Source organism: Camelus ferus, chromosome 29, assembly GCF_009834535.1.
Source record: "Camelus ferus isolate YT-003-E chromosome 29, BCGSAC_Cfer_1.0, whole genome shotgun sequence".
Taxonomy (NCBI): domain Eukaryota; kingdom Metazoa; phylum Chordata; class Mammalia; order Artiodactyla; family Camelidae; genus Camelus; species Camelus ferus.
In genome coordinates this window covers 19,382,086-19,408,372 of record NC_045724.1, presented here as the reverse complement: position 1 = coordinate 19,408,372, position 26,287 = coordinate 19,382,086, and the positions used below count along the sequence as shown (strand labels likewise).

General features: G+C 36.2%; 1 protein-coding gene across 3 annotated transcripts in view; it reads right to left on the bottom strand.

Moving 5' to 3' along the window:
- PDE7A (phosphodiesterase 7A) overlaps positions 1-26,287 on the bottom strand; it is a 106,702-nt gene that overhangs the window by 54,759 nt on the left and 25,656 nt on the right. The window contains exon 1 of one of the 3 annotated variants that reach the window (XM_006193754.3): positions 2,456-2,662. The exons of the other annotated variants lie outside the window; for them this stretch is intronic. Within the exon in view, the coding sequence (XP_006193816.1) occupies positions 2,456-2,515 (60 nt within the window). The 5' untranslated portion in view covers positions 2,516-2,662. Of the gene's footprint in view, positions 1-2,455; positions 2,663-26,287 lie in introns of those variants that run through there. 3 annotated transcript variants of the gene reach the window in all.

Below are 26,287 nucleotides of genomic sequence, written 5' to 3'. Positions count from 1 at the left end.
GAAAAATACACTATAAATTATGAATTATAACAATAAAAATTTTGTTTCCATGTTAGAATGAAAATGATATTTTAATTTTTTAATTGATGTATAGTTAATTTACAATTTTGTGTTAGTTTCAGGTGTACAGCAAAGTGATTTGGTTATACATATATATGTATATATCTATATTTTCCATTATAATTTATTATATAAGACATTGAATATATAGTTCTCTATGTCACACAGTAAATCCTTGCTGTTTATCTATTTTATATATGGTAGTGTGCACCATATTCTGAAAAATAATTATACGTGCTTTACACACCAAGGCTGTAGCACAGACTTGACATATTTTTTTTAATGTTATCGTTTGAAAAGCTATATACCAGCAAAATTCTATTTTTAATAAAGACAGCAAGACAAAATTACTTAAAATCCCTTGTCACGCTGTCAGTCATAAAACACTCTGAGCTATCATCCCTACTCCGTCATCACCTTTCCAGTGAATGGAAATAACTGAGAAGCTCCTACTCGTGACTTTTCTAATTTAGCCATCCTGGGAACAGCTTGTAAAGCAAACTAGCATAGGTCAAAACATGGGCGAGCCTGAGCTAATCAAAAACTGACAGCCGCAGCATAAACAAGTTAAACTGTAAGGTTCCAAAGGGTCCTCTGCCACGCGGACAGGAGATCCAAGCGCCTCCGTGAGACCCTCACCTCAAATCAGGGCGACTCACTCTTCCACAAAAAGTCTGACTTACAAGGTAAATGATAAAAGGCATAAAAATTGTTCTTGATATTAGTTAATACATAACTTTTAAAGACACATTTTAAAACTGAGCAAAGATATTTTAAGTGCTATTGTTTTCATTTTGTTCAAGTTTCCACTAAAATGATCTCCTGTGCAAAAGCGTGTGTATTTCCCTTACATGGTGAAGTAATCACATAGCAACAACTTGCTGAGGTCCTACTCTGTGCCAAAAAATCTTCCAGGCACTGTCATACAAAATCTCATTTAATCCGCACAAAACCTCTGTGAGGTAGATTTTATTGGCCCTGTTTTGCAGATTAGTAAACTGATGGTCACAGGCCTTAAACACAGTAGCGCTAAATAGATTTTTGGGTAACACTACCAAAAAATAGTAACATACTACAAAAGATGAAGCCCACAATTCTGAAAGCAGTTTTCCAGTTAAATGAACTTTTGGCTGGAAAACGCATGTTTCAGAGCCTACCCAAGTACTGCCTCACCCTTCCGTATCAAACAACATACTTTTTTAAAAAATCACAAATTTAAAATATCAGCACTCTTTTTGTTTAAAATTTCACTTAAAATTTTTGGTGGTGATAAAAAAAAAAGTCTGTAAAAACATCCACAATTCAACTAATGCATTATTAATATTAACTTGACCTTCATTCAATAACTTGGAAAAGCTAATCCTTTAAAAACAATGAGTAAATAGGTGTCAGTACAACAAAATTCTTAACTTATAAAACACAGGATTTTTTGAAATTTGAGTACATTGTTTTTCTTTAAGAGATTTCTTCAATCATATTCACTAGGAAAGCAGGACTGCGTCAACTAAGAGACAATCATGCTTAAAACAATATGGTTAAATCAGAAAAATTACATTATCGGGGATTAAAAACCTCATTTGAAAAGGAAATTGACTTTACAGGAGCTTTTGTGTTGCTTAGCAAATAGTGATGCTCTTATACATTTTATGTTAACACTGATACTTCTCAATTTCTTAATATAGGAAGAAAAAAGCTGCACAGTGGATGGAAGATACAATCATTTTTACGCAAGTACAGAAAAAAATAAGTTCAAGTAGTATAATCTTAAGTATTTCCTACTGTAGACTCTCATCCAAGTGGCAAACGGCAAGCATTCTATCAAGCATTTCTTAAGTCCAGTATTTGGAATCCAAATTAAAAAACAAGATATATAATAATCTTACTTTCTTATTCAATATAAGTTACGAAAACATTTCAGTTGCAGCAAGACCTTAAGAACATGACAGAGGGTGGTATTTAGTTTTTAAATTATTTATAATTGTGTAGAAATCCTCAATAATTATACTTTGATAAGCAACAGTAAATTCTATACCTCCAGAAGAGAATGTTTAAAATCTGTACACCAACAGTCTACATTAATAATTTTACAATCTTGAAAGTTGAACTTCTTTAATCATAAAATCTTCTTTAAAGGAATGCTACTGAGGAAAGCTACTATGACACCAAGGAATGATACCATAAGAAGCCCTTAAAGAGAAGTAAGGCGGGAGAAGAAATAAAAACTACACGCAGTATTCTCTTAAGCTTTTCAACTGACAGGTAAAACACATAGCTCTTTTAATCAAGGAAATAAAAACTGAAGCAAAAGGAGAAGAAACTCAACTAGCAACTTCACTCCTACCAAATATACAAACTAAAGATTAACGTCACGATCCTAAAAATAAAGATGGCCTACCTTTGAGGCGATCCACTTGATGAGAACCAAGGCCAGACACCAGATCAATGTAATTCCCATTGGATTAATGGAAAGCCCGCTGCAAAATCTCCCTCCCCTCCAGCGAGCAACAAGCAAGGAAGATTTGTTAGGAGTCTGACAATAACCAGCTGTCCCGAGGCAGAGGAGAGGGGACACTGCCTGCCTGCCTGGAACCTCACGCAGCTGCCTTCAAACAAGGATCACCTGACTCTTGTGGGAAGGCGCTGCCAGCCAGCCTTCCTCCCCGGCCCGTGTTCAGTGCCACAGCCCATGGCTGGGGCAGGAGAGGGGCAGGACCTCTGGGAGAGGAGAGGAAAAATCTCAGCGAGTGCTGACCTAACAGTCTCACCAAATGGAGACGAACGAGGTCTCAGGCCAGCCCCAAGCACATCCACAACCTTAAGACTAGAGACTTTCAAGAAATGTTTGGCAGTACTAAAAACTTCCTCATTTCTTCCACATAGACCAGCTTCATAGGTGTTAACACCCTGGCATTTAAAAATATGAATGCATTTTATTCCATCTTTTCAATGTTTAATACTGAATTTGTTCAACTTTTTATTTCCTTTAGAGTAGAATTGCTTTATGAATGCTAGAGGCTTTACAGACATTGCACTGTTTAACATTGTAATTCACTAACTTCGGACTTATTGACAAAGGCCTGTCCAACCATGCATTTTCAAGCCCTGATTTGCAACTCGACTTAAATGACAATGTTTCTGTTCCATGTCTAGTTCTTCTCTTGGCTGTGAGCGAGCTCTGTGATAGCCAAGTGGGCCCATACTCATCCATCTTCACCATCTCTCACAGCAGCCGGCAGAGGCACAGCCCTTCAGGAAACTTTCATGCAAGCATTCAGCAAATACTCATTAAAATGGAACTATGTACCAGGCCCTGTGCTAGATGCCAGGAGTGTAACCTTATAAAACTAGAAACGGCTCCAGCCCTCCAAAGCTTAGTTTTGTCAGAGTCTACATTAATCAAAGTCTGCAAGTAAATACAAAATTGCAACTGTAACAAGTAAAATGGATCTGAGACAGGAACTGCCAACAAAGCCTGGTTCTGAGCTGGTGAAAAAGCAAGGGGCTTCTTCCCAGGGCCCTGAAATGTCCCTGAGCTGAAATGGAAGAGCAGGAACATGAGGATCGGAAGAATGATCTGCATGTCACGACAAAGCATGATGGCCGGGGCGCAGACAAACCAAGCGCGGTGAGAAGATACAGGAAGAGCAGAGGAGGCGGAGTGCAGGAGGGCAGCCGGGAGGCCACTGCGGAGGTCCAGGAGAGAGAGGACGGCAGGGGAGGCTAGGGGGTGGGGAGGAAGAGAGGGCCAGCTGGGAAACACTCAAGAGGAGACAGGACTGTGTCATAGAGAGACAAAGTCACCTGCCTCATGACGGTACCCGCATGACAGTTCTAAAATACGTGAAAACAGCCCCAACAGTTCAAATACCAACGCTGTTTACATTATCCAATCTCAATACAGAGTTTACTTAAAAGAATAGTTAATTCTAGACCTGTCAAAATGAGGCATAAATTCAATTTTCAGGTCCAAATCAAAATTTTTCTAAATTCAAACTATACATTAAACACATGGCTGTTCATTTCCCACTAGACCTTACATGGCATCTCTTCTTCCTACTGAACTAATAAGCTGTAATGCCAAGCCCTGCACAAACGGAGATAACTTTTTTAGTTTGTCATGAAACTAGGTGTGACATGAGGTTGAGGTTGTCAGGGTTTTGGATTACTCTCTGGGTTCCAGCAGACTCCAAGGATTCCCAGGAACAGGACAGAGCAGCGAGTGTACATCAGCTCCATCCTCAGGAGAACTGCTGGTGGTCATCATTCATTATTTGTCACGCTAGCCCGGGTTACACACTCCAAATTAGCCCACACCTTGATGCTCAGCCCAGAAATACTTCTCATCCTCACAGTCTCCTGCCAATCAGTTGCTCAAAAAGTCAAGTTCTGACATGCAAATACGATACTGCTATTTTTGGTACAACAGTTAAATATTTTTAGATGTCTTTTTGGTTAATGGTAAGGTCAAGAATCTGTACTTGCTTTTCTTCTAAACGAGAAGGACTGGACAAGGGAAGAGGGAAAGAATCAGAAGTGAGACACAGAAGGGAAAAAAGTAGGAAAGTCAGTACCCAAAGTTCACTCACTTAAAATGAGCTTCTGTCGAGATTATTTCTATCATCACAAAACACTACTGGGTTTGGAATCAAGAGCCTGGGTTTATGTTCCAGCTGAACTGCCAAGAGCTGAGTGACCCTGGGCAAGTCCACCTGTGTGGGCCTTCCTTTCCTCCCTTCACAGGCATTAAATAACATCTGTAAACGAACACCTGGCTCATAGCAGGCTTGCAATAAATTTTAGCCAAATCCAAACGAAATAATTAAGACCAAAGAATGATAAATGACCTAACCAATCCAGTTCCACTCCAGCTCTGGGCTTAACTGAAATCACATGGCCCATGAGGGACCTTGTGCTGTGTTTGCCCAGTGCCCTGAGAACCTTTTCTGATCCCTGGGAGGCGAAGGTCTTGGCTTTCTGTTTTCATACCAGTGAACAGGTTGGCTCCCTAAAATGGGATTCCCCCAGCGTCCTCTTAAATTTCTACTATATGTCTGACAGAAATACAGAGGTAATCAAGACATAGTCCTCCCAGATCACAAAATTTCCTATTTGAATAGTAATAGCTGGTGAGTTTATACCTAAAAGCATAGTTTCTTTATTGCTGATGACACATTTACATCACTCAAATCTGACAAAAATCTCAGGCAATGCAGTTTTTCCTTAAAACACTACATTTACCTTTCTTAATGGTGTGAACATAATGGCTTTAAAATGTTTTCTTATTTTGAGATACGAAATATTTACCACTAACTTATCTGGATAAATTACAAGGCTTCCCTTAATAAATGAATCTCAATAAGATGAAACAGAAACAAAAGCTTGTCAAATTATATTAATACTTCTTTAAAATATTATGTTTATTTCTTAGAAAATATCCTAAAATTAAATCTTTCCAAATCAAATCATACAATTTTTATCCCATGAAGAAGTAAATGCCTCTTTCACACTAACAATAAATGCATTCTTTCATGACATTAACTTTTCTCACCTGTCTCAAAGCCTTAGTGAAACATGGCAGGGGAATCAAAAAAAAAAAAAAATCACTTGACTATACTAGAAAAATTAATGCACAGGATCCAGTTAAACTTTTGATAACAGAATTTGATACTATAAGAAAAAAAGTACAAAACTCTACCTTTCTAGGACTTATAAGGCTAGTATCTGAAAAGTCAGGACATTAAAAGCAGATCTCACTATTTTAGGAGCATAATCAATAGAAAGAAAAGGTACAGCTTTGATCACTGTGTCTTAGAGAAGTAATCCAAGTGCAAATTTTATCCCTGGACTCTCGGCCACTCACAGGACACCTGTCAATCTTGGCAATAGCCTTTAGCTATCCATACAGAGACTCAGCATGTCCTTCTCTTGACCAAATTAGGCTAACCTTCATCTGCATTGACATCAGCGTCTATAATTTTGGAATCTCGTTGACAGAAATAGCCTATCCCAGAGTTCTTTATATAAATGTAGTGTTCATTGGAAACCATAACCAAATTTATAATAGCAAAATGTGAATACTGTAGTCAAAACACTCTAGTTGTGCTTTTATCATTTTGAATTCCAGTTAATTTTAATAACAAGTAATAAATGAGGGCAGGTTTTTATTTCTTTTACTAAAAACTACATGTCAGGGCTTATTATTTTTCAAATGTATGAATTTCAAGAGCTATGAAACTGATAAAAAATTGAGTTTTGATAACCAACAAAAATTATTTTAAAACTATGGTAACATGGGAGCTTCACCAGTTAATTAAGGCCTTTGTGTCACACTGATTTAGACTTCTGAAATAAGTTTTCTGTTATATAGTATCTCAGTATTTGGTGGCAACAGACATGTGATTGATTGGTCCTAGTATGAAGGAAGTAATAAAAACACCTTGGTATTTTATACATATCCACATCTTTTTGTCCAGAAAACTACATCTTATGACATTAAAAGAACTTACATTTTTAAAAATTATGGAAAAGTAAAAATGGTCACAATTTCCAGAAGGTAAACAAACCAACAAACAAAAAGTACTGGTATAGATTCCACAACTGTACAGTTTAACTTAGGCTGCTAGTATATAAGAGCAGGAGGATGTCACAGACACGGGACACCTTAATTTCAGCAAGGCTGCACACACAGAGCAGTGAGAGCCCCTACCACAGTTAGGTTGACTCCTAGCTGACTATACAAACATAAGCAGAGATTACGTACTTGATATCCAACTAGTGGAAGAATTCTAAGGTAGCTAATAGAACTCTATACTAGACTTTGTCTAGTGTTCTGCAGTTTATTTATTGGGGTGCAGATCAGACTAATGCATATCAAATCTGTATATAAAACACAAAGTGTAAACCACCATGCTTAATTACAAAATAACTTAAAAAGAATAAAGTATAAATTTTTATATAAAATAAACTGTATGCATACAGAACAATGGAAGTGGTGTTTAAATCATTTTCCTTAGGGAAAAAAAAAGCCAAAATGTTTAAGGTAATAAGAGACAAATAAGGCAATCTTAGGAAGCACTGAGAGTCAGATAAACATCCAAATCAAGGATGCTCCAATATTCTCAATACAGGCCACATTTATAAGACTGAATTCAGCTCTGAATATTACACTGAGAGATGCATACATACATCACATTTTTAATGCAAATAAGGATAATATATAAAGAATAGCTTTATGAACTGAGATGCTTTAGGCAAAGAAATAAAAACAGGGTGTTAAACTGCTCTAAGATAAAGTAAGCTAAGGAGTTTAGCTTTATTCTGTGTAATTACAGGTGGAAGTAGAACCAATGGGCAGAAATTTGTGGGAAATAGAATCTGACTCAATATTACTTACTAAGAACTTTCTACAACTTCTAAGAACTGTCTACAATTAGAACCATGGAAATTGAAAGAAGCCGCCTCAGACTAGCCTCTGTCAAGGAGGTTGTGAGGCAGGCTAGAACAAAGGACCTTTGAGGTCTTCCGCCAGTTCTAGGATTTCACATTACTGTAACTGACTCAATTTAAATATCAGAGAAGTCTTTCTAAGAAAGCTACTGTTATTAAAGGCTCTTCAATTGGAAATGCATCCCCCATCATACCCCACTCATCTAGCCATACTGACTTCCTCGAGGCCACTAGAACAACAAAGCGGTTACTGATACTTACCTCAAGATACTTTCCGAATGAGAACTACTTGTAGGCAAGGAAGAAAAAACTTCACTCCTAAAAATATGAGCAGACCACTACTTGTGCATAAATATATATCAAAATATTTATAACACAGATACTAAAGAAGAAAAATACTAATCTCCACAGAGACTGGCCAAATTTAAAAAGAAAACTGAATAAGGATGGCAACTGCCAGTAGCTCCTCCCCTCTGCAAACCAATCAGAGAAGAAGCACAAAAAATTTCTGAAGTTGTATGTAAGGCACACTGAATAGCAGTATCTCATCTCCACATATAGTATTGGAAAGGAGAGAAGCAGATAAAGGATTTTGAGATCTCCACTGTGTTAGGCATGAGGAATATAATGTAATTGGACATTGTCCTTCCCTTCACACAGCTCAGATTTTTGTAGGGGCTAAAAACGATCAGAATAACAACTACAATTACAAGTAAATATAAGATGCTTTGAGTACAAAGAGTGACACCTAACCCAGGATTTGGCAGTATCTAAGAAGACTACTGGGAAACAGTGACATGTAATCTGATCCTTAAATGATCCCTAAGAGTTTGTTGTACAAGAGGCAGGGGAAAGTGCTTCAGGTGGAGAGAAAGTAGTATGTGCAAGTATCAGAGGCAAGCAAAATCACAGCCAACTAAGTTCAATAAATGATGGGGTAACTGGTACTGTACTAAGCGCCCCCATCATTAACAGCAAGAAAGCTAGGCTTTCAGTACGAAACACTTGTTTCCAGGTGTTAGACAGCAAGGAGCACAGGACGTTGATCTCTGTGAGAAGATACAAACAAGCTGAACCTTGTAAATTGCCCGGGTTTCTTAAAGGCAGTTACCAAACCCTGAAGCAGAAGAAAGTAATCCTGCAGAGCAAGTAGTCTCACAAAGCTGCAACTGGAATTCTGGGAGGCTACAGCACTTGGATTTTGCAGGGCTGAGTACAACAGAAGAAGAGCTATGAAGACAACAGGCTCCCGAAGTCTGAAAGTGGGTCCCCTTGAGTCCTCGGCTGAATACTAAGCTAGGCCTGCATAGGATGAGATTCCATACGGCTGGGACAAGAACAACTACCAGGGAAAGAACAATTTACAGGGGAATTAGGAGACATTTGGGTCCCAACCAACCACGGCGAAGAGCTCTCACAGAGTACCTGGGACATTCCATACAGACCCCAGAAATGCCATAGCATAGGAGAAGGGCAAAAGTAGCCCATCAGTGCCGGAAGTTCTATTGGACAGAACTGTTTTGGTCCCATGTTAACAATGCTTAATCTGCCTAAAAGGGTCCGGGTGATCCATGAGCAACTAAATTGCTTGCCAGATCAAAACTCAACACTCTTTTAAAGATGACAACTGAAAAATAACAAATTAGGAGAATAAACAAGAAAATGCAACCCCCAAACCAGGGATGGGGGGAGGGGAGTCAATAAAAACAAACCTAGAAATGAACAAGATGAAGGAATTAGTAGATAAGGACTTTGGAAATGTAAATGCATGCATTCATGCACACTATGAAAAAAGAAACTGAAACAAACAAAAAACAATTACCTATAGCTGAAAAATACATCTAAAATAAAAACTCGCAATTAGCCTTAACAGTAGACTAAATGCTATAGAACAGATCAACAGAAATTACCTAAACATCTTCCAAATTCCAGATTCCTCCCCTAGAGCCTTTAGAGAGAGCATGCTGACACCTTTCTGACTCATAGCATCTAGAACTATGAGGATAAATTTCTGTTACTTTAAGCTACGTAGTTTGTAATACTTTGTTTTGGCAGCCCTTAGAAACTAACACACATGTTTATGGATTGGAAGGTTCAATAGTGCTGCCAATTTTCCTCATGTTAATTGATAAAGCCAGCACAATCTCAATTAAAATTCCAGTATGCTTTTTGCAAAAAAATTGACAAGCAAATTCTAAAGTTTATATGGAAACACAAAAGATCTAGAATAGGCAAAATGTTTTAGGAAAAAAAAAAGATTGGAGGACTTACACTATCTGATTTCAGGACTTCTTTTAAAGCTACAGTTAACCAGACAGTATGGGTTTTACATAAAGGCAGACAAAGAGCAACAGAACTGAACAGAGTTCAGAAAGGGACCCACACTTATGCAGTCAGTCAATACTTGACAAAGGTGCCAAAGTAATTAAGGGAAAGTGTAATCTTTTCAACAAATGGCACTGGAAAAACTATATAAACTTATGAAAAAAATCTCAACACAATCTTATGCTATACAAGAAATTAACATAGATCACTACATCTAAACTTAAAGGCTAAAATAATAAAATTTCTAAGAAAAAGTATGAAAATGTATTCATGATTTTAGGTTAAGATTTCTAGATACAAAAACACCAATCACAAAAGAAAAAATACATTGATTATACTTAATTATAATTAAAAGCTTCTCTTTGAAAGACAGTGTTAAGATATGAAAAAGAAACCACAGACTCAAATATTTGCAACACATACATCTGACAGTTTATATACAGAACTTACATCTATTTAAGACTCATAACTTAATAAGACAAATAATTCAATTTAAAAATATAGGCTAAAAAGCCTTGAACAGACAAATCACAACAGAAGATATACAAATAGCTAATACACATAAGAAAAGATGTGCAACATGTTTAATTGGAGAAATGAAAATTAAAACCACAAGATACCACTGCACACTCAAAAGAATGGCTAAATTAAAAAGACCGATAATATCCAGCACTGGGATGTGGAGCAATTAGAACTCTCTGCAAGTGAAATATGTGTTCCCAAAATGACCTGAACATGAATGTTCATAGCTTTACACAAAATCCAGGTGTACCTCAGTGATATTGTGCATTCAGTTCCAGACCACTGCAATAAAGCAAATGTTATAATAAAGCAAGTCACATGAATCTTTAAGTTTCCTAGGGCAAATAAAAGTTATGTTTAAAATGTCCACTGACAGATGACTGGATAAAGAAGCTGTGATCTATTTATACAATGGAATACTACTCAGCCATAAAAAAGAATAAAATAATGCCATTTGCAGCAACATAAACAGATCTGGAAATTGTCATTCCAAGTGAAGTAAGCCAGAAAAAGAAAAATACCACATGATATCACTCAAATGTAGAATCTAAAAAAAAGAAAAAAATAAGACTAATGAACTTATCTACAAAACAGAAAAAGACTCACAGACATAGTAAGCAAACTTATGGTTACTGGAGGAAAAGGATGTGGGAAGGGATAAACTGGGAGTCCAAGATTTGCAAATATTAACTACTATATATTAAATAGATAAACAAGCTTCTTCTGTATAGCACAGGGAAGTATACTCAATATCCTGTAGTAACCTATAATGAAAAAGAATATGAAAATGAATATATGTGTGTATATGTATGACTGAAACATTATGCTGTACACCAGAAATTGACACATTATAAACTGACTATACTTCAATTTTAAAAAGTCAAAAAAATAAAAGTTATGTTTACACTATACTGTGGTCTATTAAGTGTGCAATAGCATTATGCCTTAAAAAACAATGTAAGGGGGAGGGTGTAAGCTCAAGTGGTAGAGCACATGCTTAGCATAGACAAGGTCCTGGGTTCAATCCCCAGTACCTCCTCTAAAAATAAGTAAGTCAACCTAATTACCTCCCCCAACAAAAAAAAAAAAAAAAAAAAAACAATGTACATACCTTAATTTAAAAATACTTTGTGGCTAAAAAAACAACCATCATCTGACAGTGCAGAGTTGCCACAAATCTTCAATTTGTAAAAAACACAGTATCTGCAAAGTGCAATAAAATAAGATATGCCTGTATTCAAAGCTGGTAACAACCCAAGTATCCAACAACTGATAAATGGATAAATAAACTCTGGCATATCCATACAATGAAATACTGCTCAGCAATAAAATGAAACAAACTACTGATACGTGCAATGACATGGATAAACCTCAAAAAAGTGGCTAAGCAAAAAAAAAAAAAAAAAAAAAAAATCAAGAAAAAAAGGCTACATTTTGTAGGATTTCTTTTATCTGAAGTCCGAGAACAAGCAAAAAAACCCATTGACTGTCTGGGGCAGGAGCTGGGGGAAGTGACTGCAAAGGAACCCAAAGCAACCTGTGTGGGTAACTGAAGTGTACAAGATCCTGATTAGGATATTAGCTGCATGGGTGTAGACACTTTGTTAAAGCTCATCAAACTGTGTATAAGTTCTATCTCAGTAAAATTTAATTGCAAATAGAGGAGCAAAATCTATTCCCTCCCACCCAGAGAGGAAGTTTACTACAGGTTGCAATGTAAAGTGAAGTTGGGAGTGGTGGTGCCTTGTTGAGACTACAGAAGTAATAAAGATTTTGTCAACTACTGAGGATTCTGAATTGTATGGAAAATACAAAAGGAAACACTGAAAGGCTTTATTTAGGTGAGTGATGCAAAATTATGTTTTGGAAAAAATACTTTTGGTCCCAGTGTGTGAAATGGATTAATAGCATGGAAGACTTCAGTCTTCAGATCTTTAGGAAGGCTGCTGCCTTAATCCAGAATGAGATGATGGCCTAGATGAGGGCAGTGGTCATGGGAATAGAGAAAAGTGATTAAGATTCAAGAGACTGATCTGCTCTGTTTCAGGAGGGGGTTAAGTGCCCCAGGGACAACCAAGTGGAACTGTCCATTCAGGAGCTGGGTTTGTGGCGGGCTAGAGAGGGATTTGGGAGTAATCTGCTACTAATCAAGACCATATGGTGAGAAAGATTACTCAAGGAGAAAGGAGAAGATGCTTTAGGCTCACAACAGGAAAGGACTGGGAGGGCAAAAGACCAACATTCACAAATATTAACTATTCAAACTAAACAGCACCCTCCCACACTGTTTTTTTCTCACACATAAAGCTAAGTAACGTTCCTTTCCTCTTCTATTCCTATATTGTTAAAGCCAGTAAGAAACAGCTTTAAACAGAATACAAAAAGCAAGTGACAAGAAGGCCACTGCTCAACAAATCTCAAACTGAATCCCCTTGTAGGGCTCAGTTTCCTCCAGGCCTAAGCTGGAGAAAGAACTTTTTGTTCAGCCCCTTCCTCCAATCTAGGCTCCTTTATTCAGTTCCTTCATTAAATGAAAGCAAGATATAGCAGATAATACTAAAAATTCTTGCATCCAGTTCTGTAACAGACACTGATTTGGAAGGAAAAGCCAAGAATAAACTGTAGCTAACCAAGACAAAGCTTGTGCCCCTGTTATTATTATTATTTACTTAGTGGGAGCAATGAATCAGGTTTAAGTAGTCTCTGAAATCACTTCCATTTCCAATAGCAGACTAGTTAAAAGAATAGACACTACCACTAAAAACAACTTAAAATGCTGTAAAACACAGAAAATACCTACTGGAATGAATCCGTGAGCTGGGAAGAAAAAAAGGAATACTCAGGCAAAACCTAAGAAAAAGCAGGAATGCACAAAGGTAAGCAGAGTACTGAAGCTGGCTCTCACTTCAAGGTCAAAGTAAAGTGAGTGAACCTGAACTTTGGGTTTTTCACAACCTCTTGGGCATATCATCAAACCAAAAGAGCCCAAAGCCCAGAGTCTGGCCAGAGCATAGGGCACTTCCCAGTAACTATTGCTAATGGAATACAATGAGCAGTAATAATTATATTCTGTGCTCACATCAAAAAATAGCTTGAATCAAATCATGTGCAGTTTGACAACCATCAGCTAGGAGAACATGATACAAATTTATGCAGGCTAGCAAAAAGGTTGTCAGCTTTTGGATTTGCTACTATTTTGATTAACTTAATTGCAAAGGCAATTAAGACTCATTAATGCTACCTTAAGGAGCTCTAACTAGAACAATGCATAAAAAGCAATTTGGTAAGGTTCAGGAAAAAAGAACTATTTTCTCTTAAATTACCACCATTTGTTTACATTTAATAAAATGAAGAGAACACAAAGGCTTCTGTACTTAGCATATATAATTATAATGTTTTGTTTAAAACAGAATAGGCAAAGAATTAAAAGGGCAAAAATAACTTTTAATTTACATTGAAGTACATGGTACTTCTTGTTCAAAAGAAATACTTTTATAACCAACATTCTACAAAGAAATTAAAAACTTAATTTATATCATCTAACATCAACAAAACTCTCTCACTAAAAAGAAATTTTCTTCGTAAAGACAGAAAGTAGAACAGAGGTTACCAGGGGCTGGAAAAGAAGGGAATAGCAATTAGCGTTTAACGGGTACACGGTTTCTGGGTGGCATGATGGGCAAGTTTGGCAAATGGAAAGCGGTGATGGTTGTACAACACTGTGAATGTACTTAATGCCACTGAAACATACACCTAAAAATGGTTAAAATAATAATTTTATGTTCAGGTGTATTTTAGCACAATAAAAATATGCATAGGAAAAATATTTTCATCTAATTTTCCTCCAAGTTTGGAATTCTCTTAAGTTTGAAATTCATGCCAACAAATATCGTCTTAAAATTGGACCAAGGGAGCAGAAGCTTTGGATCATGTGATCGTGGGTTCAAATCTGAGGTCTCTCCTTCCTAATCATGGAGCCTTGATAAAAGTTCCATTCTGAAAACCTCCGTTTCCTCCACTCAGATAATGGGAAAGTACTTGGGCATAAACAGACAGCTAAGGTATAAATAAAGATAATTCAGGAATGTTACGAAGGTGTTCTTATCCAATTCTCTGACACAGTCCAAGTGAAGAACCATTAACTAAAATTTATAAGCCTTTAAAAATCATTTAACACCCTCTAACCAGAGCTTGAATATGTTCAGGCATGTCAGAGACTTGATTCAATCTCTATAATGGTTTTCCCTTTCTGCAGGGCAGACATTAATCAACCTAGCTCCTATTTAAATTGGCAGTTTCTCTAAGTTACAATATGAGACAGTCATGGAATTTAAAAAAAAAACAAAACAGTATGTAAAACAAAACGACAACCTACGCAATGGGAGAAAATATTTGCAAATGTTGAAACCGACAAAGGCTTGATCTCCAGAATATATAAGTAGCTCATACGACTTAATAAGAAAAAAACAAACAACCCAATTCAAAAATGGGCAGAAGACCTAAACAAGCAATTCTCCAAGGCAGAAATACAAATGATCAATAGGCACATGAAAAAATGCTCAATATCACTAATTATCAGAGAAATACAAATCAAAACTACAATGAGGTATCACCTCACACCAGTCAGAATGGCCATCATTCAAAAGCCCACAAATGACAAATGCTGGAGAGACTGTGGAGAAAAGGGAACCCTCCTACACTGCTGGTGGGAATGCAGTTTGGTGCAGCCACTGTGGAAAACAGTATGGAGATTCCTCAAAAGACTAGGAATAGACCTACCATATGACACAGGAATCCCACTTCTGGGCATATATCCAGAAGGAACCCTACTTCAAAAAGACACCTGAACCCCAATGTTCATAGCAGCACTATTTACAATAGCCAAGACATGGAAACAACCTAAATGTCCATCAACAGATGACTGGATAAAGAAGATGTGGTGTATTTATACAATGGAATACTATTCAGCCATAAAAACCAACAACATAACGCCATTTGCAGCAACATGGATGTTCCTGGAGAATGCCATTCTAAGTGAAGCCAGAAAGAGAAAGAAAAATACCATATGAGATCGCTCATATGTGGAATCAAAAAAAAAAAAAAAAAAAAGAACATAAATACAAAACAGAAACAGATTCATAGACATAGAATACAAACTTGTGATTGCCAAGGGGGCAGGGGATGGGAAGGGATGGACTGGGAGTTCAAAATTTGTAGATACTGACAGGCATATGTAGAATAGATAAACAAGACTATACTGTATAGCACAGGGAAATATATACAAGATCTTGTGGTAGCTCACAGTGAAAAACAAATGTGACAATGAATATATGTATGTTCATGTGTAACTGAAAAATTGTGCTCTACACTGGAATTTGACACAACATTGTAAAATGACTGTAACTCAATAAAAAATGTTTAAAAAAAACAAACTCATTAACTTACTCACTTTTTTTTAAAGTCTGATCATAATACTCTCTTTTGCAAATAATTGTCAGTCATTACCCAATGGTAACAGTCCATTTTCAGCAGGCATTTAACAATCAGTCAGAAATTTGCCCAAGTAGTTCAGAGTCGAAATCACAATTTTACTCCTTTAGGAAATCAGACGTGGCAGGCATAATAGGGGGGCGCTTAATCTTTAGTATCACATAGTTCATGCGCCCTCACATGATACAAGTTATTCTTCTGATATCCTGTACTGTGTGTGGTATTATTATTGTTATTATTAGCTGTATATTATGGTGTTTTGACATCATAAAAACCTTTCTGACTGGGGAGACTGCACCTCCCAGGACTAGCCAACTCTTAAAGATGGCAAAGGCCCAACCAGAAGTATGTCTTTGATTATGCAAACTAACCAATCCAGAGCCAGATCTCTATCAGACCCTTGCACTTCAAAAGGCCTTAATCATCCCAGGGCTAGGTACCAGGCAATTATGGACCACTCCTGTAACCCAAAACTCACCGAAATTATTCAAATTAACTAGACCTCAACTATTCACTCTGCCCTGCCTTGCCTTTCCCTGGGAAACCCCAGTGAAGGCCATGGCCTAACTTGTCCCTCGCTCCTGTCTTCTGCCTTCTGACCACCCTGGTGGTCTCCCACGTGGCCCTGTACTGTGTGCCAGGGCACCTGTCTCTAGGACCTGAGAGTATAATAAACTGTTTCTTCGTGAGCTTTTCCCACGTCTGCTCCCACGTGACTGACCATTTCACAAAAGGAGACAGAACATAACAACTGACTGAGAAAGTACAAAATAATATAACACTGTGAGTTCAGTAATGTTGATATGAGTTTTACTCAGTTAACCACAGCAGTATTATGTAAGAGTTTATTTTTCCAAGTTTACTCAGAAATACATATGGATTCAAGAATCCCTTGCCAAACTCCCAGATTCTCCTGGGATTTGCCATTATCCACTAGGAACTACTGGTCAGGGGAAGATAAGGCCTGGTGAGTGTACACGTGCCCTTTCCCCTCTTCTCCACCCCAGACACACACACTTCTCCAAGAGACATGCCCCATTCAGTATGCTATCATACCTCTTTAAAAAGAGCTGATAAAACCGAGGAGGAAAAGCTGATATGAAAAAAGATGATATGATAAGAAAACCTATATGATCAAGGTTAAAAGGAGGGCACTCCAAAGAAGATACTTACCCTCTCAGCAGACTGCAGATACGGACCTTATCATTCATCCTTCCCTAGTCTACAGTAGGGTATTTTTTATTACCAAGAAGATACAGAAAACCAGTTAATATTTGTCTTTTATGGCACAAACTTAACCTTATTATACCATTTTCACCCTATATGTACCCTAATTCCAACTAAATAATTTGCTCACCATTTCTGGAACCGAGCCTGGACATTACCACCGCCACACCTGTACCCAACTCATTTCCTCCAGCTAGAATGAATTCCCTTCCACTTGGGAAAATCATGTCAGTTTTAACACCTCCAAAGTGTGGTCATATAAAGAGAAACATGAAATTCGGTCATTTTGCCATTCTAATGGCTTACTTCAAGATTTACCAAGGAAGCTTAAAAAGAAAATAAAACTAAGATAGGTAATTTGATATAGCTGAAAGATTTAATTTCTTGTATGAACAATTAAGAGTCAGTTACATAAAGTACGGGCAGTTTACAACTGGTGAATAAGATATATTTAAAGAGTTTCTTGTTTTGAACCCAGTGTATTCAATACAAACTGTTAGCAAAGCAAATAGTTGCTTTGCTAAATTGAGGTAATGTTTCAAGTACAGCTGAGTTTAAAATTATGACTCCTGTTCACGGAAAAGTTTCTAAACTGTCCAGAAGAAAACAATTTTCAAAATTAGACAAGTAAACATCTAACTGAAAGGCAATTATCACCCTCTCTACATACATACATACATAATTTACTTCCTGTATTTTCTTTACAGATTATTATGAGTCTTTCTTATATTACTTGTAAACTGATATAAGACTTCTGGAAGATAATTTGGCAATGCTTATCAAAGGGCTTTAAACTACACCTAACATTTTTAACTAGCCATACCACTTCTAGGAAATAATCTTTAGGAAATTACCATAATGGACTGATTAGCTGATTACTAAAATGAAATATGAATACCTACAATCATTTAAAGTAAATGCTATAAAAACATAAATGTTCTGTTTTCAAAAAGATTATAATTTAATTCTTGGATACTTTTAACTATTTCAAATTTGTAGTAAAAGTAATGCACATACTCCCTATGTAAATATGTAAATACACAGAGACAGAAAGTAGATTGCTGGCTGCAGGGGCTGGGGGAGAGAGGAGTGAGGAACGACTGCTAGTGGATAGTTTCTTTTTCAGGTGATGAAAGCTCTGAAATTAGATAGCAGTGAAGGTGTGCAATATTGCACAACTTTGTGAACATGCTAAAAAACCACAGCATGCATTTTAAAAGGGTGAGTTTTATGTTATGTGAGTCACTTCTCAAAAAATGCACACATTCAGACACTTAAAAATTTTAACTCTGGGGACTTCCACCAAAACATTAATTTATGCTGCCAGATTAACCAATTTTCACACGTATCTTAAATTAGGCCATTCTCTGGCATTCCTGTATAAGGCTGACTGTTTCACACACGTGTTATTAATTAGCAAAGTTTGGGCTCTGAATTAACCTTTTCTTTTTTCATTTGAACCTGTGCACGGCTCCTCATGCAAAACTGCGCTCCACCAGAGCAACTAAGCTCCTCAAAAAATGCGAGGTAAAGCTCAGGCGCATCTGTTCAGCATATATTTTCATTAAAAGGAAGCAGTTTCATACTAACAGATGAACATGTAAGAACACACTGCGGTTGCATACTACAATTTTAAAGCTTGTACAATTTTGGTGTACTTTTCTGACTTTATGTTTTTGACAAAGTGGACAGAATTTTAGATATTACTGACTCTATATTGAAACAAATGTTTCTGACTATTTTTCCTTCAAACTTCTGGATCATTAATTTAAAAATATTCTGAAACTGCAAGGGACGTTTTAAGTAAAAAACACTGTTAACATTTTTTAAACAGCTTTCTGGAGATACAGTCCACAAATCATACAGTTCCCCTCATTAAATGCACAATGCAACGGTTTTTAGTATAGTCAACAGTATGTGCAGCCATCACCATTGTTAATTCAATAATATTTTCATCATTGCAAAGAAACAGATTATTGTTTTTGTTTTCTTTGGATAAATACCCAGAAGTGGAATTGCTGGATCATACGACAGTTCTTTTTTTTTAACCTTTTGAGGAATCCCCATACTGTTTTCTATAGCGGCACCAATTTACATTCCCACCAACAGTGCTAAGGGTTTCCTTTTCTCCCCATCCTCACCAAGACTTGTTATTTCTTATCTTTTCGACGAAAATGATTCCAACAGGCACAAGGTGATATTTCACTGTGGTTTTGATTTGCATTTCTCTGATGACAATTAGTGATGTTGAGCATCTTTTCATGTGCCTGTTGGCCATCTGTATGTGTTCTTTGGAAAAATGCTTATTCAGGTCCTCCTTCCATTTCTTAATCAGATGTTTGTATCCAAAAAATATCTAGGAATAAATTCATTGAGGGGCTGAAAGACCTGTGCTCTGAAAGCTTAAGACTGCAGAAAGAAATTGAAGACAACACAAATAAATGGAAAGACAGACTATGTCCACGGATTGGAAGAATTAATACTGTTAAAATGTCCATACTATTCAAAGCAATTTACAGATTCAATGCAATCCCTATAAAAATACCAATGGTATTTTTCACAGAACTAGGACAAATAATCCTAAAATTTGTATGGAACTACAAAACACCCCAAATAGCCAAAGCAATCTTGAGAGAGAAGAATAAAGCTGGTGGTACCATACTCCCTGACTTAAAACCATACTACAAGGCTATAGTAATCAAAACAGTATAGTACTGGCACCAAAAGACACAGAGATCAATGGAACAGAATAGAGAGCCCAGAAACAAACTCACGCACATGTGGTCAATTAATCTATGACAAAGGAGGCAAGAATATAGAATGGGGTAAAGAGAGTCTCTTCAATAAATGGTATCAGGATACACTGCCAGTTACTGCCAGAGACTGAGTTAGACATGGCCCTGAGAAACAGTCAGGTGTAATGTGAAACCTGTGGGGGAACCTCATGGGATGGGTTTTTTCGTGCTTATAATGATACAGAAGGGAGGAGACAGCCCTTTTCTTCCTCTGGAAGTTGTCATGTCTGGATACATGGAACTATTAAAGCCACTCTGCAGCCACGATGCAGGTTAGTGCAACATGCTAAAGACAGCAAAACAGAAGGAACCTGGCTCAGTAATGAGTATCTTGAGCTGCTGGATTAAGCAAATCTGGAGCCACTCAACCTTGAGTCTTCTTGGTAAGTCTTTTGTTTGAGGAAACTGGAATTTGGTTGTTCTGCTTTGTTTTGGTTTTTGTTTTGCTATTTGCAAATAAAAACACTCCAGCTGTATAATGTGTGCTGGAGCCTGCTCACACTGGCTCAAGACAGCCACCTCTGCATTTTTCCCACCTCTGCATTTTTCCCGACAATGACACTACGCTGACAGCTTCCTATCAACCATGGTAAGAGTAAGTGCACTACAGAAACCAGCAAACACCACAAATCAGGGTTATTTTTCCCTCAGAGACCCAGTTGTTACAAGCACTTCCCAGCACACCACTGGATATAACCCTATATCAAATTGTTCTGTTCATCAAACCAACCTTTTTATTCTCATAATAAAGCTGTAAATTTGTACTTACCAAATTTACCAAGAAAATACTGCATATATTTAGGTTTCTAGTAAGATTTAGAAAAAATTCTTCAGTATCTGAAATACTGCTATAAAATAGCCTATATGAAAAAAATTATTAATTTTTTTTTAAATTGTAAAACATTATGCACAGTAAGAGACAGAAAGAGAGAATGTATTTAGATGGATAGATATTCAGTTTGCTGAGCTAGACACCAATATGTTCATTCACACTGTCATCTCTGGGTGGGAGAACTACAGATGATTCTTACATTTTTGTGTGATTTTTTTCCCTAAATTTTCCATCATGAACATTACCTTAGTTATAAAGAAAAATACAATTCATGCTTTTAAAAGGGAAGAGATTTAGTGTTTTTGTTCATGAACACAAGACAACATTATTTTTTCTTCATTTGTGTCTAAGTAGAACCTACATAATCCTTTGCAGGAAGGAAGGTAGCTCCAGTTTTTAAATTGGATGATTCTGTGCTACTATTTATAGTACAAAGCTATAACCTTGTTCTCTGACACTACCTGAAGATGTTGCAGGCATAAATTGAATTATAATACGCATTATAAGAAGAGTGCTGAATTCACATAATCACTTTGAAAATAAAATCTGAGCCAAATCTCTCCTACTCTGAAATATGCATGTGATATGATCTGCGAAATTGCATTAACTCTATTCTTAAAGATAATGAAGTAAAGGGACATTGGCCATGAGTCAGAAGATATGGTTTCCAGGTCTACGGGTCAACCTTATTAGCTCTAGACCCTCTGAAGCAGCACTCTCTCTGAACCTAAACCTTCTCACTTGTTAAACAGGGTTAATATCTACCCATTTCTCTTCACAGGATGAGAGACAAAGCAGATGAAAGAACTACCAAGTGAAAGATGGTATTACATGTCACCAGTTCATTATACACACATTTTAAGTTTTGTAACAATTGTATTTTGTTCCACTTTGATACAAAAGACAGCCTTATAATCAGCAAAGTATGATGCTAGTTTCCCTGGTAACAAGTTAACCTCTTCACTGCTCAAAAAAGCTTTATATTAAAAAAAAAAGAAAATCTCTTTTCTTTGCTGCCTTAATGTTTTTGACTTGCCTTAAAACAAGGATGATATTGACAGAATACTATTACCACAATGTGACACTGGATGGGGAGAGAAAGCTATAGATCATTTTCAGTAAGGAGTATTGCTGCAAAAGTCCTAAACAAAACACTAGCAAGTGGAATTATCAAAGGAACAATACACCTTACCCAAGTAAGAATCATTCTAGGAATATAAGGGCAAGTTAATATTAGAATATTTACCAGGGTAATTTACCAAATGAGATCAAGAGGTGAAAAACTTGAAGCACTGCAACAGATGCCCCAAAATGCATCTGAATAAAATAAAACATTCCCATATGAATACTCCTAATGGAGTAAAGATAAAAAGGCAAAATATCATTATTTGCAAGTGATGTATTATTTGCAGGTGATTATGAAAGAAACAAGAAAAGGCACCAAGAAACTATTAGAAAAAATAAGAAAATTCAGTATGCAGCTGATGAAAAAAAGTAACATAAAATTACAAACAGAAAACATAATGAGAGAAAAGATTCCATTTACAATTCCAACCAAATAGAAGTAAAACAAATATAAGTAAACAACAAAAGTGACACAGGGCTCTACAAAGAGAATTTTTATTTCTATTGAGGGATCTCAAAGACTGGAATGGGAAGATTCAGTATTAGGGTGAGAGCAGCTTTATCAATCAGGCACACTCTAAGGAGCAACTGAGGAGAAATTCATGAAAGAACTCTTTCCTAAGTCTGGGCAGGGTGAAGCTCCCAGGGGTTAACGATAGCAGGAAGCTGTTACGACTGTTACTTCTAGACCCTAGTGAGGACTCTCACTCTGGGAGAGGAAACACCAGGCAGAAGGTGTGGCCTTAGGTTGACAAACAACCCTACGAGGGTGAGTTGCTGGGAACCATACCCTAACCTCTCTTTTCTCCCACCCTCCCATCTCCTACCTGCCCTCCCAACCCAAAAAGAAGCCAGGGGCCAAGAGAGCCGAGATGATGCAGTCCATAGAGGGCAGCCTCTGAGGCACAGAGCAAGATGCAGAGAGTGGAGAATATATTTGAACAGGCAAAAATAATGTCCAGCACAGCAGCCAGTCTCTTTTGACTGTTTACTCTATGCCAGGCACTGCTCTAACCATTTAATTTGGATCAATTCTAATAATAACAGTTTGTTCAAACTACAAATTCAATCAATCCCACTTAAAAAAAAAAAAAGCAACAGGGTATCCTACAGGTAGAGAGAGGGAAGGGCATTGTTCTTGACTAATAACTTTTTCTAGAGTGATAACTTTCTGCACATCAGGCAGGGGGGGAAAGAGGGGAGAATAGCCCTATCAAATATTTTAAAGTATTGTTAAACTATAATAATTAAAACATTTTAACCCTGGCACATTCATAGACTGCTCAATGAAACAGAATAGAGTCTAGCGAGAGATCAAATAGATGTAAGAATTTCACACATGATAGAGGTGGCGTTTCAAATAAAGGGGAAAAGATATATTATTTACTAAGTGATTTAGGGGAAACTGGATAATAAGTAGAGGGAAAAAGCTAGATCTCAACCTTATTCCATATACCACAATAAATTCCAGATAAAGCAACAACCAAAAACACTGAGGGGGAAAAAGTGGAAACAGAATTATCAAAAGAATAATGTAAAAGACTGCAGATTATAAGAAAGAATGTATCTATTATCTTGAGGAACAGCAGATAATACTTAAGTATGACATAGAATCAGAAGCCTTAAGAGGGAAAAAATGATGTATTTCACTAAATAAAATTATCACACACAAAAAACTACCATTAAAAACCAAAAGAGATTAGATAAAATATTAGTAATACTGTAATACGAGTTTACTTCTCTAATATTAGAGTATTACTTTCCTAATACAATATTTTATGTATTTTTAAAAATATAATTGCCATTAAAATAAAAATATGCATAGTATCACTTATAATTAAAAAGAAGCAAAACAGATCTAATAAAACGCCTTTTTATTTTTAACCCATCACAATGTCAGGGACTAACAAGACTGATGCTACCTCAGTGCCCGTGAGGGTGTGGAGATGACACAAGAAAGAACCAGCAAGTATTCTGCACTATTCAGACTTTGACCATGCAACTCAGGAACCAAACAGGTTACGATAAATTTTCAAACAGACCCCTCATTGCCCCTACTCCGGCCCCATCCATATATCAAGAACTAAACAGATTTGGATAACATCACATCTCTCACTATTTGAAATCACTGTACAAACTCTCACAGTGCTAATTCAAGAAAAGATTTAGACAGCAAGGAATACACCATGAAGTATTCATGGAGTTTCGCAGTAAGAATGTATACTGATGCAGCCTTTTGGAGATACCAAAATTGTAAATGCACATAGCTTTTGACCCAAGTTATTTTCCTTCCAGAAATGTATACCATGGACATATTCACATGGGGATACGAAGATATATGTACCAGGATATTCACTGCAGCACTGTTTATAAGAGGGGAAAAAATACTGTTAACCTAAATATCTTAATTAACAGGGACCCGACTAAATTACAGTACATCTGTGCAGTGGGCTTCATGAGTTCCTGTTTTTCCAGAGATGGCTGATAATGGGAAAAGACTACTTACTAATTTCTCAAACTAAAGACCAAAATGTAATTGAAAATATTGAAAATGATAACTGGTTTTCAAGATTTTGACTTGAAAACTAAAACAAAAATATAAAAACAAGTTTAAGTCATATTGAACAAAATTTAAGTTATAATTTCAACTATGCACAAATTCTTATAATTAAAAAAAGTCATGTTGATTTTTTTTTAGTATAAATCTTTTCAACAAAATTCTATAACACAATATAACACATCCTTCACATTTTTTTCTCAATCACAATAATCATCTTCTTAAAAAGACTGAATGGCTTCATTCATTTTTTTCCTAAAGGCCTCTCTAATCCTTTGCACCGAAAGCCACTGTAATCATATCAGGCTCCCTTAAAAGCATGAAGTATGTCATCATCCTTGATCTTCAACTGGTAGTCTGTCAACAGCTTTGAGTTCTTTAATGTCACACCCATGAATTTCATAAAAATCTGCATGCTTTTGCAAGATATGCAATTTTGGTTTGCAACTGATTTTTATTGTATTTGACCAATAAAAATGTTAACAAAGAATCAGGAGCAATATTTGAGTGGGAGCTAATTTTAAAAGTTGTGCTTTATTGCTAAAAATTTTTTCTTCTGATAACCAATCTAGTAACATAGATACTAAGCAGTCATTAAGAGAATGACATACCTACTGTGCTGACACAAAGATGTTCAAGATTTACATATTTACAGAATATGTATGTTATGATATCATGTGCTCAAAACAGATTTTCACATGTATACTTATAATAATACATGTCAAGATATTTATATGTGAACAAATTTTCAAGAAAAGTATTTAAGTAACTGTAAACACTGCTCATCTCTGCAGAATTAGGAAGGAGAGGTTTCCTTAACTGCATTTCATATTCTTATGAATTTTAAAATTTCACCACAGGAAGGCATTACTTTTACAACAATGATGATGATGACGCTATAGCTTAGTTTTAAATTAAGTACCTAGTAATGATATAATCTATGATTCCAGCTTCCAGGTGTTTAAGCCTTAATTTATTGAAGGCATTAAACTTAGAAATCTCAAATACTGGTTAATTAAAAGCCTTTCAAAAAACATTCTTATGCAACACTTGATTACTCTAACAGTTTTTTTCCAAATGTATTACTTCAGACAGAAAACTTTTTATTCCATTAACCTTTAGGGATAAACAGAAACCATGGGTTTCAATGGAATCAAGTTTAATGTAACAATGAATCAAAAAATTCATTGATAAGTTTTAGATCCCATATTGCAACTAACTTTTTGCAAACTACCCCCTCCCCTTGAGTTCTGGCATCACTCTAAGAAAAAAATCCACAATTATAAGGAAAGGCTACTATAATACATCTCCCTCTTCCAATTAGTGGGGCTGGATTTTCTTCACATACTTCAGCCCAAGCAACACACCACAGCAAGCTCCACACACAAGCCTGGATGAGAACTCAGCTGTCTTTTATGAAGCCCAAACTAACGTGATTTGAAGTGTAAATCAATGCTGCTTTCCTTATTAACCTTGCTCTGGAAATTTTAGGGTTGTGTTTTTTTCATTAAAAAAAAAATTTATGTTAACATGTAATTGATACTATTGTTATTTTTAAATGAATAGTATTTGAATTTTTAAATTTATTTTCTAATACAAAAAATATCAATAGATGAAACTCATATAAGTAACAGCCCTTGAGTCTTCGATAATTTTTTAGAGTGGAAAGGGGTCCTGAAATAAAAAATGTTGAGATCGTTTGGACCAACAGGCAAACAGCTGGGAACAATTTGTGTACATCTGGGATGAATGTACTATAACATGGTTGAGGTGTGGGAAAATGAAATGTTACAGATACTAAATTTGTTTTTAGCTATAATATAATGCTGTTTAAAAAAATTAAGAAACAGGGAAAATGTATTTAAAGTTTTTATATTAACCCACATATTTAGATTTCTGGTGTCTTCA